The sequence below is a fragment of the Mirounga angustirostris genome, unplaced genomic scaffold, assembly GCF_029215605.1.
Source record: "Mirounga angustirostris isolate CCGP_5_RB_7025 unplaced genomic scaffold, mMirAng1.0.hap1 SCAF_15, whole genome shotgun sequence".
NCBI lineage: Eukaryota > Metazoa > Chordata > Mammalia > Carnivora > Phocidae > Mirounga > Mirounga angustirostris.
In genome coordinates, this window is record NW_026991723.1 from 28,208,202 (window position 1) to 28,220,302 (window position 12,101).

Genomic DNA, 12,101 nt, shown 5'->3' on the forward strand with positions numbered 1-12,101 from the left:
TGATCCCAGAGTCATGGGATTGTGCGCCGAATTGGGATCTGTGCTGGGCATTGGAGTCTACCTGAGAGTCTCCCCCTCTCCCTCTGCCTCTTCCTCTGCTCATGCTCACGTGTGCATGCTCTCTCTCTCCCAAATAAATAAATCTTTTAAAAAAGCTTAAGGGACGCCTGGGTGGCTCAGTCAGTTAAGCATCTGCCTTTGGCTCAGGTCATGATCCCAGGGTCCTGGGATCGAGTCCCGTGACACATCTGGCTTCTTGCTCAGTGGGGATCCTGCTTCTCCCTCTGCCTGCTGCTTCCCCTGCTTGTGCTCTCTCTCTCTCTCTGCCAAATAAATAAATAAAATCTTTAAAAAGAATAAAATATAAGCCCCTGTACATCTGAGCCTTACATAACACTGTATGTTAACTACACTGGAATTAAAATTTTTTTTAAAAAAAGCCCTTGATAAAAGCCAAAGACTTGTTATTAAAAAGTAATTGGAAGGTGAACTGAGCTAATGTGGTCCACTCTGATATGTCTTAGACTATCTTGCCCACAAATGGTTAGGCCTTAGACTTCAAACCTGACGATCCCCTTAATAAGCTTCCAGTGTAGTCTTCTCTGGATTCTCTCTTATCAGCCGGTAGAAGAGAAGGATCAAGAAGAACCTCGCATGCACTGAGAGAACATGGATCCATCAGAGGGCAGAAACTTGGCTCCCTGAGTGACTCTGGGTGGCGGGGGGTAGCCCTCTGTCTACCTCTCTAGCTCCTGCAAACCTCAGTGCTGAGAGTAAGAAATAAACTTTTAATTTGTTAGAACTCTAAGTTTTGTTGGGCTTTATATCAGTAGTTATTTTACCCTAATACAGATATGAAATAATGTTCTAACTTCTACATCTGAGTCCGTTTTAAATGCTGGCATCATGATTATCATAATCCATTGTCCATATTCATAATCATTTATTTTCACAGACGTCCTTTCCAGCTTAAATCTCATGATTTGAGGACTACTGTATTGCTGCCTTCCATCTGAGAGCTGCCTCTTGGAGCCCTTCTTGCTCCGACGCCCTGATGTATTTTATAATGTACAAAGCCCTATTTCATGCAGCGTCTCTCTCTGTTCTCCCAGCAAGTCTGAGGAATATTCAAGGGTCTGTTATTGTCCCCATTTTGCCGGTGATGACACTAAGGTTAAGTATAAAGCAAAAAAAAAAAAAGTGAGACAGCTAATGTACAGAGTTCTTCGAAGATTAAACAAGAGAATAATTTAGTCTACCTGGCATCCGGTACATGTTAAGACTTTTCTTATTTTCTTCCTAACTCTCTGATAAGTTATGTATTGCTCTGTAACAAACCACCCCAAAAGAATGACTTAAAACAGTAACAATCATTGATGCTGCTCTCAGAGCCTGGGCTGTGAAAATGCGAGTAGCTGGGGGTGGGGGTGGGGGTGGGGGTGGGGTGGGGCATGGGGCTGGAACAGCTGGCTTCCTGGGGCTTCTTTCTTTCTGTGGTCTCTCCACATGGTCTCTCCACATGGCAGCCCCAGGGTAACCATGGCAGCTGAAGGCAGAGGGAGTGAGAGAGTAGCGGGAGAAAGAGAGAGCCAGAGCGAGTTACAGAGAAGGAGAGGGTGAGGCAGAAGCTCGTAAAGGCATTATGACCTAGCCTTGGAAGGACGTTATGCTGTGTCATTTCCGCCACATTTTCTGAGAAGGGAAGCATTAGGGCCAGCTCATGGTCATGGGGAGAAAAATTAGACTCCACTTCTTGATTGAATTTTTGGCCATTTTTTTTTAACTACCACATTTTCCTCCTCTAAAATGCTTGCCTAAATTAACGCAGACATGAAGCTTGGAGTGTAAGGAACACATCCAAGGTCGTTCAGCCCTTAAATGGTTCCACCAATATTAGATCCAATTTTGTGACACCCACCTTCATGCACTTCCCAGAGTCCCAGAAAATGTCATGTGATTAGCACGCGGAACATGGTAGGCAAGACATGCTAGCCCCCAAACAGAGCCAATCCTCATTGCCTTGGAAAACACACTTACATTTATTTTGCAGGAAAAATATTAGCTGGAAAGCAGTCGTCCATGAGCACTTTCCAAGTTTCTCCCAAACATCTGTTTTTAAATTCCCCCCCCCAACAGATGTATTCATTTACATTTCCCCCAGATGAGTCACCTTTTCTTTTGTTGTTATTTTTTGACTGTATTTCTCACCTCTCAAGATCCTTTGGTATTAATTCTCAAACCCACCACTTAGGTTGGTAGTATCTCCTAATTTGGAACCTTCCCTTACTTCTATCATCATGAACATTTGCCCTTCCTTTGGGCCACTAAATGAAATGTTCTTTAAGCGGATGGTCTGAGGGGCACTTGGGTGGCTCAGTTGGTCAAGCATCCCACTCTTGGTTTTGGCTCAGGTCATAATTTCCGGGTGGTGAGATTGAGCCACACCTTGGGCTCCTGCTCAGCAATGAGTCTGCTGGAGATTTTCAATCCCTCCCCTTCCCCCTCTGCCCCTCCCCTGCTCTTGTGTGTGTGTGCCCTCTCTCTCTCTCTATGTCTAAAATAAATAAAATAAATAAAATCTTAAAAAAAAAAAGAGGACAGTCTGATATAAGGTCTGAGGGGCATTCTTTTTTTTTTGGCAGTAGACCAAAATTTCTACAGTTGAAACTTCTGTTGACCCAAAATGAGTTTAAACCTCATTTTAGAAAATCTGGGTTATTTGAATAGTGATATAACTCTGAAATCTCAGAGGGCTCACATAGTGCCTACAATTCTAAGCAGTAAGGCAGATTTCCCTGTAGGAACTTTTCTGTTTGATCCCCAGGAGTCCCTATGGGAAACCATCCTTTCTGTTTCACAGACCCAAAGCATTGGTGGGAGCACGGGGTAAGAAGAAGAGAAAGTGTATAAAGAGTCTCCAGGAGGTATGGGGTCTCTGTGTAGACCAGCACACTCTTCAGAGACATAATGCAAGCCCCAAAGGTATTGTTATATTTTCTAGTAGCTGCATTTTAACAAGTAAAAGGTGAAATTAATTTTAATAATAGATTTTATTTAACTCAGTATATCCAAAATGCTATCATCTGAACATGTAGTTATTACAAAAATATTCACGAGATACTTTTCATTCTTATTTCTAAGAATTTTTTTTTTAAAGATTTTATTTATTTATTTGACAGAGAGAGACACAGGGAGAGAGAGAACACAAGGCTGGGGGGGGGGCGGGTAGTGGGAGAGGGAGAAGCAGGCTTCCTGTGGAGCAGGGAGCCCTATGCGGGGCTCGATCCCAGGACCCTGGGACCATGACCTGAGCGGAAGGCAGACGCTTAACGACTGAGCCACCCAGGCGCCCCTCATTCTTATTTCTATACCAAGTCTTGGAATTCGATGTGCATTTCACACTTCTAGAACACTTGGAGACTATCCACGTTTCAAGTCATCAATAGCCAATACTTACTGAAGAGCACACATAAACCCTTCCTTTCTGTTGCTCATTGGTCCTCTGAGACCTCAATCTTTTCTTCTCTTTTGCATACCTTCTTATCTTTCAGATCTCAGCTCAAAACACCTATTCTGGAGAGGAAAGGCAAGTAATGCGACCCACTCCCTCCCTGCCCTTCTCTATCCCGTTCTTCTGTGTTACTGTCTCCATAGACCTGATTTCTTCTAAAATGGTCTTTTTCATTTGCTTACATATCTCTTTTCTAGCTTCTCCACCAGAATGTAAGTTTCACGAGGGCAGGGATTTTTAAAAATCTATTTTGGTCTCCAAGTTCCCGGTGCCGAGCACCGTGCCTGGCACACGCTGGGCGCTCAGTACACATCTGGGGACGAAGGAATCGCATTTCTCTGGAACGCGGCCGAAGGGGGCAGCCGAGCGGCGTGCACAGGTGGGGCGCCCACGACGCGCGCGGCTGCGCTCCCTCGGCTCCAGGGTGGGTGTGGGTGAGGGGGTGTGTGCGGGGGTGTGCGCGGTAGAGCGCGCCAGCGAGCCGGGAGCGCCGAGCGGGGAGGAGCACTCAGCGCGGCGCAGAACCCGCAGCGCCGGCCGGGCAGGGCAGCTCGGAGGTGGGTGGGCCGTGCCGCCAGCCCGCCCGCGGGGTCCCCATTGGCCGCCTGCCGGCCGCCCTCCTCCGGGAAGGCGGCGAGGAGCCGAGGGGCTGCTCCCGAGCCGGAGGGGGAGAGCCCCACCGAGCCGACGCCGGGGCGGACGCGTGGGATCCGCGCCCCCCCATTCGCTCCCTCCCCGCGCGCCCGCCGCCGCCCCGCTCGTCTCCGGCGCTGGCGCCCACGGTCGGCCTCCGACAGCTCCGGAGGGACCCGGGCAGCTCCCGGGCGCCCGGGTGAGTGGCCGCGCGCGCTCCCCGGCTCCTCCCGGGCCCCGCCGCCTGCTTTTGCTTTCGCGGCGGCGGCGCGGCGGGGTTTGCCCGGGCAGCGCCCAGGGCAACCGGGAAGGCCGAGGCGGGGGCGGCTGGACTGCGGGGAGAAGTGAGACGTGGGGTCGCAGCCAGGAGGCTCCCTCTGCCCCGCGGGCCGGGTGGGAACAGGTGGCGCGGGCCGGGCCGGGCGCTTTGTGTCGGGGCGCGGAGACCGGGAGCGGGCGGCCGCGCCTCCCTCGGCCGCTCCCTTTCCTCCCCTGCTCCCCCGGGCGGCCGTACGCCGGGTCGGCCGGGTAACGGAGCGGGAGTCGCCAGGAATGTGCCTCTGGGGACTGCCTGGCTCGGGGGAGGGGAGGGGGTGGCCGCGGTGGCCGCGCTGGCCAGGGAGTGCGGGAGCCGAGAGGTGGCGCGGGGTCGCCGTGCCGCCGCAGGCTGGAGGGGGATGCTTCCAGCGAGGCGCGTTCCGCCCGGGCGAGGGCTTCATTCTTCCGCGGCGCCCCCGGAGGTGGGGAGCTGGGTGGGCGTGTGTGTGGAGGAAGGGGAGGCGGGGAGGCCAGTCACTTCCGGAGCCGGTTCTGATCCGCGCCGAGCGCGGTGCTTTCGGGGACGCGGACCTTGGGGTGCGGTTGTGCTCAGCTCCACGCGCGCGCGGGCGATGCGGGGCTGGGGACGTCCCTGGCGCGGGTTTAACAAAGGGTGCGCCTCTCCACCCGGCGGGGAGGGGCAGCTGGGGAGAGGGGGTCCTCGGCGAGCGGCTCTTAGCTGGGGAGGACTCCTTCCTTTTCGGGTTGTCATTTTACTGTTATTGTTGCTATTATTTTAAAGGACTGGAGACTGATGCATGAGGGGCCCAAGGAGGCGCAGGAGCGGTGGTGATGGTGTGGGAAGCGGAGCTGAAGTGCCTGGGCTTTGGTGAGGCGTGACAGTTTATCATGACTGTGTTCAGGCAGGAAAACGTGGATGATTACTACGACACCGGCGAGGAACTTGGCAGGTACAGGGGGTGCCGGAAGCGCATGCTACTGGGTGGTGGGAATGCATAATATTGGGGGCCGTGGGCGGTAAACAAATGTAGTTTGAATCGGGAGGCTCCCTCTCCCTTCCAAGAGATGTGCAAATTATAGAGAAAAGAGTTACTAACCCAGCACGGGCTGGGGTCCAGAAATAAACCACCTAATCCAAGGGGCTATGATAGGCAATTTCAGTGTTAGATTATGTTGCAAAGGGTATTGATCAAGAGCCCTGGACAGGAACAGATTTAATTGTCTGCAGTAACTCTGGTCAGCTTTTGCCGTTCCGAGATGAGGCAAAAGCTAAGATATATTTGCATCTGGTGTTAGATCTTCTATGTGATTTAAGCAGATACAAACTAATTAGTAGGCTTTTAAAATCTTAATACTTTCTTTCTGAATTTTCAGAGTAACCTGAGCAAGTATTGGTAGCATGCTTGCCAGATGTTGCTGTCGGGTTTGGATTTTGAAACTTCCTCCAGCCAGGGATTTAATTACCCAGTTGGTGTTAGTGGTTGCTTTGGTTTCGTTTACCATGTTAAATTTTTAACAAATAAATGATTGAGAGTCTAATATGGCTATCTGGGTCCAGAGCGTACTTCCACCACTGTGGGAGCTGTGACTCTGAGTGCAAAGTCGTTCAGTTTCTAGGTGAACAAAGAATGAGTATTTTGAGGCGTCTCAGCACTGGCTCAGTTTCCCCTTGACTGGGTATTTGACAGAATGTGTTGAGCTCTGGTCTAAGTAGCACAAAGCCCAGTTTTCACACCTAAATTTAGATTCAATGTAAGAATTTGGTTTTAGTGGATTTGTATTGAGTAAAGGATCTTGAAACAAAGAGAAAGTGTGTATTTACTTACACCTGTATCAAAATATGTATTTTTCCATATTCACCTGATGTCCTGATCCTAAGCTTTTTTTTTTTTTTTTTTTTTTTTTTTTTTTTTTTTTTTTTAATTAGGAGGAAATTCAAAAGCACCCACACTCTAGGTTACCTAATGGGAATTTCCAGTGTGGAGCTTAACTAAAATTTTTTACAAGTTCCAGTAAGAGTGGGGAATAAAAGCCATTTTTATTTTTTTTTATTTTATTTTATTATTATTTTTTTAAGATTTTATTTATTTATTTGAGAGAGAGAGAATGAGAGACAGAGAGCATGAGAGGGAGGAGGGTCAGAGGGAGAAGCAGACTCCCCGCCGAGCAGGGAGCCCGATGCAGGACTCGATCCCGGGACTCCAGGATCATGACCTGAGCCGAAGGCAGTCGCTTAACCAACTGAGCCACCCAGGCGCCCTAAAAGCCATTTTTAGAAGGATACTGAAAGAGAGTATTTCTGTATGTGTTTAGTATCAACTCAGGACATCACTGAGAGCCTGCACTTAGGAGGAGCTTATGCTATATTATTGGAGATTTCCTGAGGGAATAAGGAAGAAGGAAAGCTCTCAAAAATCATACTTCATGGATATGTTTAAGATTAAGGTTTAAGGGTATGTGGTTGAAGTACTTGGTTTAACTAGAAATAAATCACTTTATTCCTGTGGTTTTCAGCAAGACGAGTGGTATATGAAGTTTTCCTTTGAGTTTCCGTACTACGAAAAAAAGGTGAAAAAATGTATTTTAATTCCATTTGTGTAGTGTGGCCTGATTATATAAATTCTCTTAGAAAGAGGGGTGATTAAAATTAGGTGAGCCAATTGCTTTATGGATTAAGTATATGACCTTATTTTCAGTAAGATCTTTTGGTAAAATTGTGTGTTATGAGAAAGAAAAAAAACAAAGCCTCCCTGAGGCTGGTGGGGGAGTTATCTTTACTTCGTGGGCGAGATGACAGGCCCTCTGCCTCTGAGCTGAGAGGTGGCTTGCTCAGTTCTCACTACATTTAGCTTTGATTTTTGTCTCGGTCTCCATTTCTGTGTAGAACTTTCTCCCCACTGTGCAAGACTAATTGACACCTGGTTGATGGGCTGATTTAATTTGTGTGACCTATGGATTTGAGAGAAGGGCTCTGAGAAAATGGGAGTTGGGGGTTTTTAAAATAAAGTATATATGCCCATCCATCTGATACAGCTGCTTTTGCTTTGCCTAAAAATGGGGAAAATGGTTGATTTGAGGGGGAAGTTTTTTTTCCAAGCCCTGTGATTTTTACATCTGCCTGGGAAATAGCCACTTCCTGAAAACAAGTCCTGACCTAAGATAGATATGAAGGAAAGAGGCTGCTTCACGTGTCACAGAAATGGAAATGGGCAGATAATTGAGCACAAATGCAAGGCCCTTGTAAGCAGTGAGTTATACACAGACCAGTGTGTACATTCTACACTTGACTTGCATGTCTTTAGGAGTCATCTAAATAATAGGTACTCGTTTAACTTATGGATATGCTGAGACCAAGTCCATAGCCAGAGGGAAGATGGGTGCACTCAGTGTTATTACTATTATTACTTTACTTTTAGGAAAAGAGAGTACATATGTATGAGTGCTTGTGTGTGTGTGTGTGTCTGTGTGTCTATGTGTGTTAGTGTGTGTCTGTGTACTGCCCAGGACTGCTGTAAAAGCTCTCTGTCCCTGTAAAGAACGTTATAAAGTATTCTGATGATTGCAGTAGTGATCCAGCAGACAGACCACTGGACAGACATCCTGGTTCAAAACCTGGCTCTGCAACTTGCTAATCACCTTGAATAAGTCCCTCACCCTCTCTGACTCTCAGGATCTTCATTTTTAAAGCAAGGGGCTTAGGGGTGCCTGGCTGGCTCAGTCAAAAGAGCAAGCGACTCTTGTTCTCCGGGTCATGAGTTTGAGCCCCATGTTGGGTGTAGAGATTACTTAAATAAATGAATAAATAAAAACTTAAAAAAAATAGAGAGGCTTAATGCTTATGTCATGGCTGTTGTGAAAATCACATAATCTAACACATGTAAAAGTATTTTAATCAGCAGTAAAGAGTTAAACCAAGGCAGATATTATCTGCAGGACTGACCGAGACATGTGGGTGTTCCAGCCAGGCTAATAATTTGGCCTGCAAGTCCATTTTTGTTCAGGTATCTGTTTACCAGTTTTGGGGAAGGGAGGCCTTCTGGGAAAAGGGTCATGCGTCGGGGAGGCACGTTGATGTTGCCCTTGGCCTCCCCACTCTGAGTCTGAATAAAGCAGCTCTGAACTCGAACATGAACCCGTTGTGAGCAGCCACTCCTCCCTTTAGAAGACTGTTTGGTGACCTTTTGTGTTGACTCCGGGAGGCCCTTTGGGGTCTCACTGTCCATCTCAGGAGGTGGAACAAAGCCCTGTTTCCATCCCAGGGAGTGGTTTCTGGGAGGGGTTCTTATGCGTGCAGATTTCTCCATCTGCCATTATATCTGGGTCATTTTTAGTGCCCCGGGATGCCTTAGACACTCTTATCAGCGGGAGCTTGGGAGGCTGCATGCTGGCTTGTCCCACCATCGGGCTCCCCTTATGTGGTTGGCCGTGGTCCAGCCTAACCTGTGAGCCTTCTGGACATCTCTCTGAGCACCACTTTCCCGGGGAACTGGCCTTCTTTCCTCTCCCGCTGTCTGACCTTACATGGTCTTAAGACCCGGGTCCTGCCTCCTGAAGAAATTCCCTCCACAGTGATTTCTCCCTCCAGACTTGCTGTCTTGAAGCATTCTACTCTGTTGGAACATGACCGCAGACTGTGTCATGCCATGCCATGTCCTTGCTTTGTGCTATTGTTATTCTCGTGTTGCTTTTTTTTTAAAGATTTTACCCATCCATTTGACAGAGAGAGACAGCCAGAGAGGGAACACAAGCAGGGTAAGTGGGAGAGAGAGAGAAGCAGGCTAGCAGGCTTCCCACCAAGCAGGGAATCCGATGCGGGGCTCGATCCCCGGACCCTGGGACCATGACCTGAGCCGAAGGCAGACGCCCAATGACTGAGCCACCCAGGCGCCCCTCTTGTGTTGCTTCTTGTAGCCCGCTTGAGCGTTCCTTCTGGTGAGCTCCGTGGTCTTTTCTCCCCAGGGCATGCAGTGTGCCCTGTAACACCAGGCGAAAGCTCCATCAGTGCCTGGACAAGCCAATGCAGGTTGGCAGGTGCAATATTGGGACCAGCATGGGGATTTAAGACCTAAATGATGATGTGGATGCTGATGCTGATAGAGAGGCAATGTGTGGGAAAGTGGGGAGACACCGACCTTTATAGGGTGTTGTGGGAATGAGAGACCGTGGCTGTAACCACCTGACACGCTGTGACTGCTTAAGGTATTATTTTTAATAACTGTTGTCCCCTACCACATTGTAGAGTCATTGTTTATTTGATTACCTGCTTTCCTCACAGGTTGTCACAAGGCTGTGACCTTGGACTTGCTCATCAGTTTGTATCTCTAAAGCCACTTAGGTACTTGTTGGTAGAGGCTCAATAAATGCTCGCTCTTTGGATGAGTAGATTGATATATGTAAAGCACCGTGAACATACACACACGCTCGTACGTACATATGGCCCTCAGTGAGTGATGACCCCGGGGAGATGAGCTTGGGATGTTAAGGGCTGCAGCTTATAAGAGTAAACACTGCTTTTCCTTCTGTGTTCTCTGTGACTGGACAGTTACATGTCCAAGTTACATGTCCAGCTTTAAACAAAACAAAGTGGAGCATTAGATAATTTACATCGGTTCGGATGGTGGCTGGAAGCTTAATCATTCAAATTTAAAACTTTCTCATTCCGGCGTACAATCCATAGGCATTTTAATTGAAGTAAGGCTTTGTCCTAAACTCCCAAGAGTCAGCGTACATCTTTCATTTGGTTTACTGAGGACCACAGAGTGGGTCCTAAGAATTAGGGCAATCCTGTGTGGGTGGAAAGAGGAAAGACTTCTTGGCCTTTTTTCCCTTTAGAGGGAGAATCACAGGCCCACCTGGTTGACTAGTGAGATCATCCTGTAGGACGGCGCCGAATGTGATTATTTTAATTTGCATTTCTGCTTCTGTGTTCCCTCAGATGTTTCCTCTGATAGGAGAGGCTGCAAAGTTTTAAGAGAGAGAAGGTTCAAATATACATATTAGAGGTGATGTTCAGTGATTTGTTTTTATTAAAGTATAGTCGACACACAATGTTAGGTTAATTTCAGGTGTACAGCATATGATTGACTGCTCATGTGTGATGGTGTGTCCACAGTGTGGCTTCCCTCTGTCACCCATGTACAACACTATTAGGGCATCATCGACTATGTTCTGCATTCAGTGATTTTGAATTCTGTGCATTTTAGGAAGGTCCAATAATGGTCTTGCAGGGCGTGAAGGGAGGGCACGGTGATGGCGGTGAGCAGCAGTCTGGCTGGATGCTTGCTTGCCAGCACTGGGAAGGTATCTCTGGACCACCCAGGCAGGCATAATTTAGGTTCGATGGGGCCAGAAACATAGGGGGTTGAGGTTTTATTGATGGGGAGCCAAGAAGCATTGGAGCGGACTCTTTGGTCCCCCTATGCCTTGTTACCCCCAAGCCTGTATCTTACCTAGCCACTTGGGAACCTAAGGCCCCATAACATGGGCTGCCTCTACAAAGCTGTGGAAAACACGCAGTAGGCTTACAGAGATGGATGCTCAGATTAATTTCAGTAATTACATATGGGAGTTATATGAGGAGAGGTGACAGTGTCAACATGTCCTCTTACCTTCGAGCAAAGTTGTGACCCCTTAAAGGCAAAGACCATTTCCTCCCAGGTGGAGTGGGGGTGGGGAGGGCATCTAGGTGGATATCCTTGGAGGTGGTGTGGGGGCAAGGCCTAAGCCCTGTGAGCTACAAGGTCAGTTACATTGTCTGACCTCTTTCAAGAACCCCTGTCTTCCTGCAGGGAAATGTGTTACGAACTTTCACCCTGAATTCTAGCCAGATGCTGTGTGTACCTACACTAGCCAGGCATTTTATCTAAATGCAATAAAACATGATTTTACTAGAAAGTTATTACTGATCATGAGACAAAGACTCTGCTTACTGGTGGAAAGGAGGGGCTTGCCTTGGTGAAGCGCAGCCCAAAGACCCCTCGGCACCCGGAGCTGGAAGAAGCTGGAATAATCAGTGGGTCCTCCCTTTCCATTTCATCTAGTCGGTGCTTAGACAGGTCAGGTGACTCGAGCAGCTGCTTAGTAGGTAGCAAGAGGTGGGCCCCGAAACCTGGCCAGGCCTGCTTCAGACGTTCTTTACACTAGTTAGGATTTGGCAAGATTTTTTTTTTTTTTTTAAGATTTTATTTATTTATTCATGAGAGGCAGAGAGACAGAGGCAGAGGGAGAAGCAGGCTCCCCGCGGAGCAGGGAGCCCGATGCGGGACTCGATCCCAGGACCCCAGGATCATGACCTGAGCCGAAGGCAGACGCTTAACCGACTGAGCCACCCAGGCGTCCCTGGCAAGATATTTAAGAGAGGTGATTTGGGCAGCCAGCTAATGCCAATCCGTTTTTAATATCTGCCTTTGAGAGGGTGGTTAGGAACAGCTAGAAGCCAACTTCACTGAAGGTTTGATCCCCGCCCCCCTGCCCCCCTCCCCAAGCCAGAGGCTTGCTCTGAGCTCAGAACTCCCCTGGCACTTTCCTGCACACAGAAACTTCTTTCCTTTTCCCTTGTGCTCCATGGTTATGAATGATGTTGGTGTGTGTCATGGTTTGACCCAACTCCCAAAATTAATAGTTCAGCTTTTTAGAAAGTTCACAGAACACTCTTATTATTATTTAACCTTTGAGTAAT

The 12,101-nt window shown here is 48.2% G+C and overlaps 1 protein-coding gene across 10 annotated transcripts in view; it reads left to right on the forward strand.

The window, feature by feature from the left end:
• The first annotated feature begins 3,871 nt into the window (after positions 1-3,871).
• The window catches only part of DAPK1 (death associated protein kinase 1), a 180,180-nt gene continuing 171,950 nt past the window's right edge, over positions 3,872-12,101 (forward strand). For 3 of the 10 annotated variants that reach the window (XR_010407790.1, XM_064579641.1, XM_064579643.1), the window contains exons 1-2: positions 4,081-4,343; positions 5,205-5,373. Coding sequence is in view for 9 of the 10 variants with exons in the window: in XM_064579641.1 (XP_064435711.1) it covers positions 5,312-5,373 (62 nt within the window). In the remaining variant the exon portion in view is untranslated. The other 7 variants (XM_064579640.1, XM_064579635.1, XM_064579634.1 and 4 more) reach the window with 7 other exon arrangements.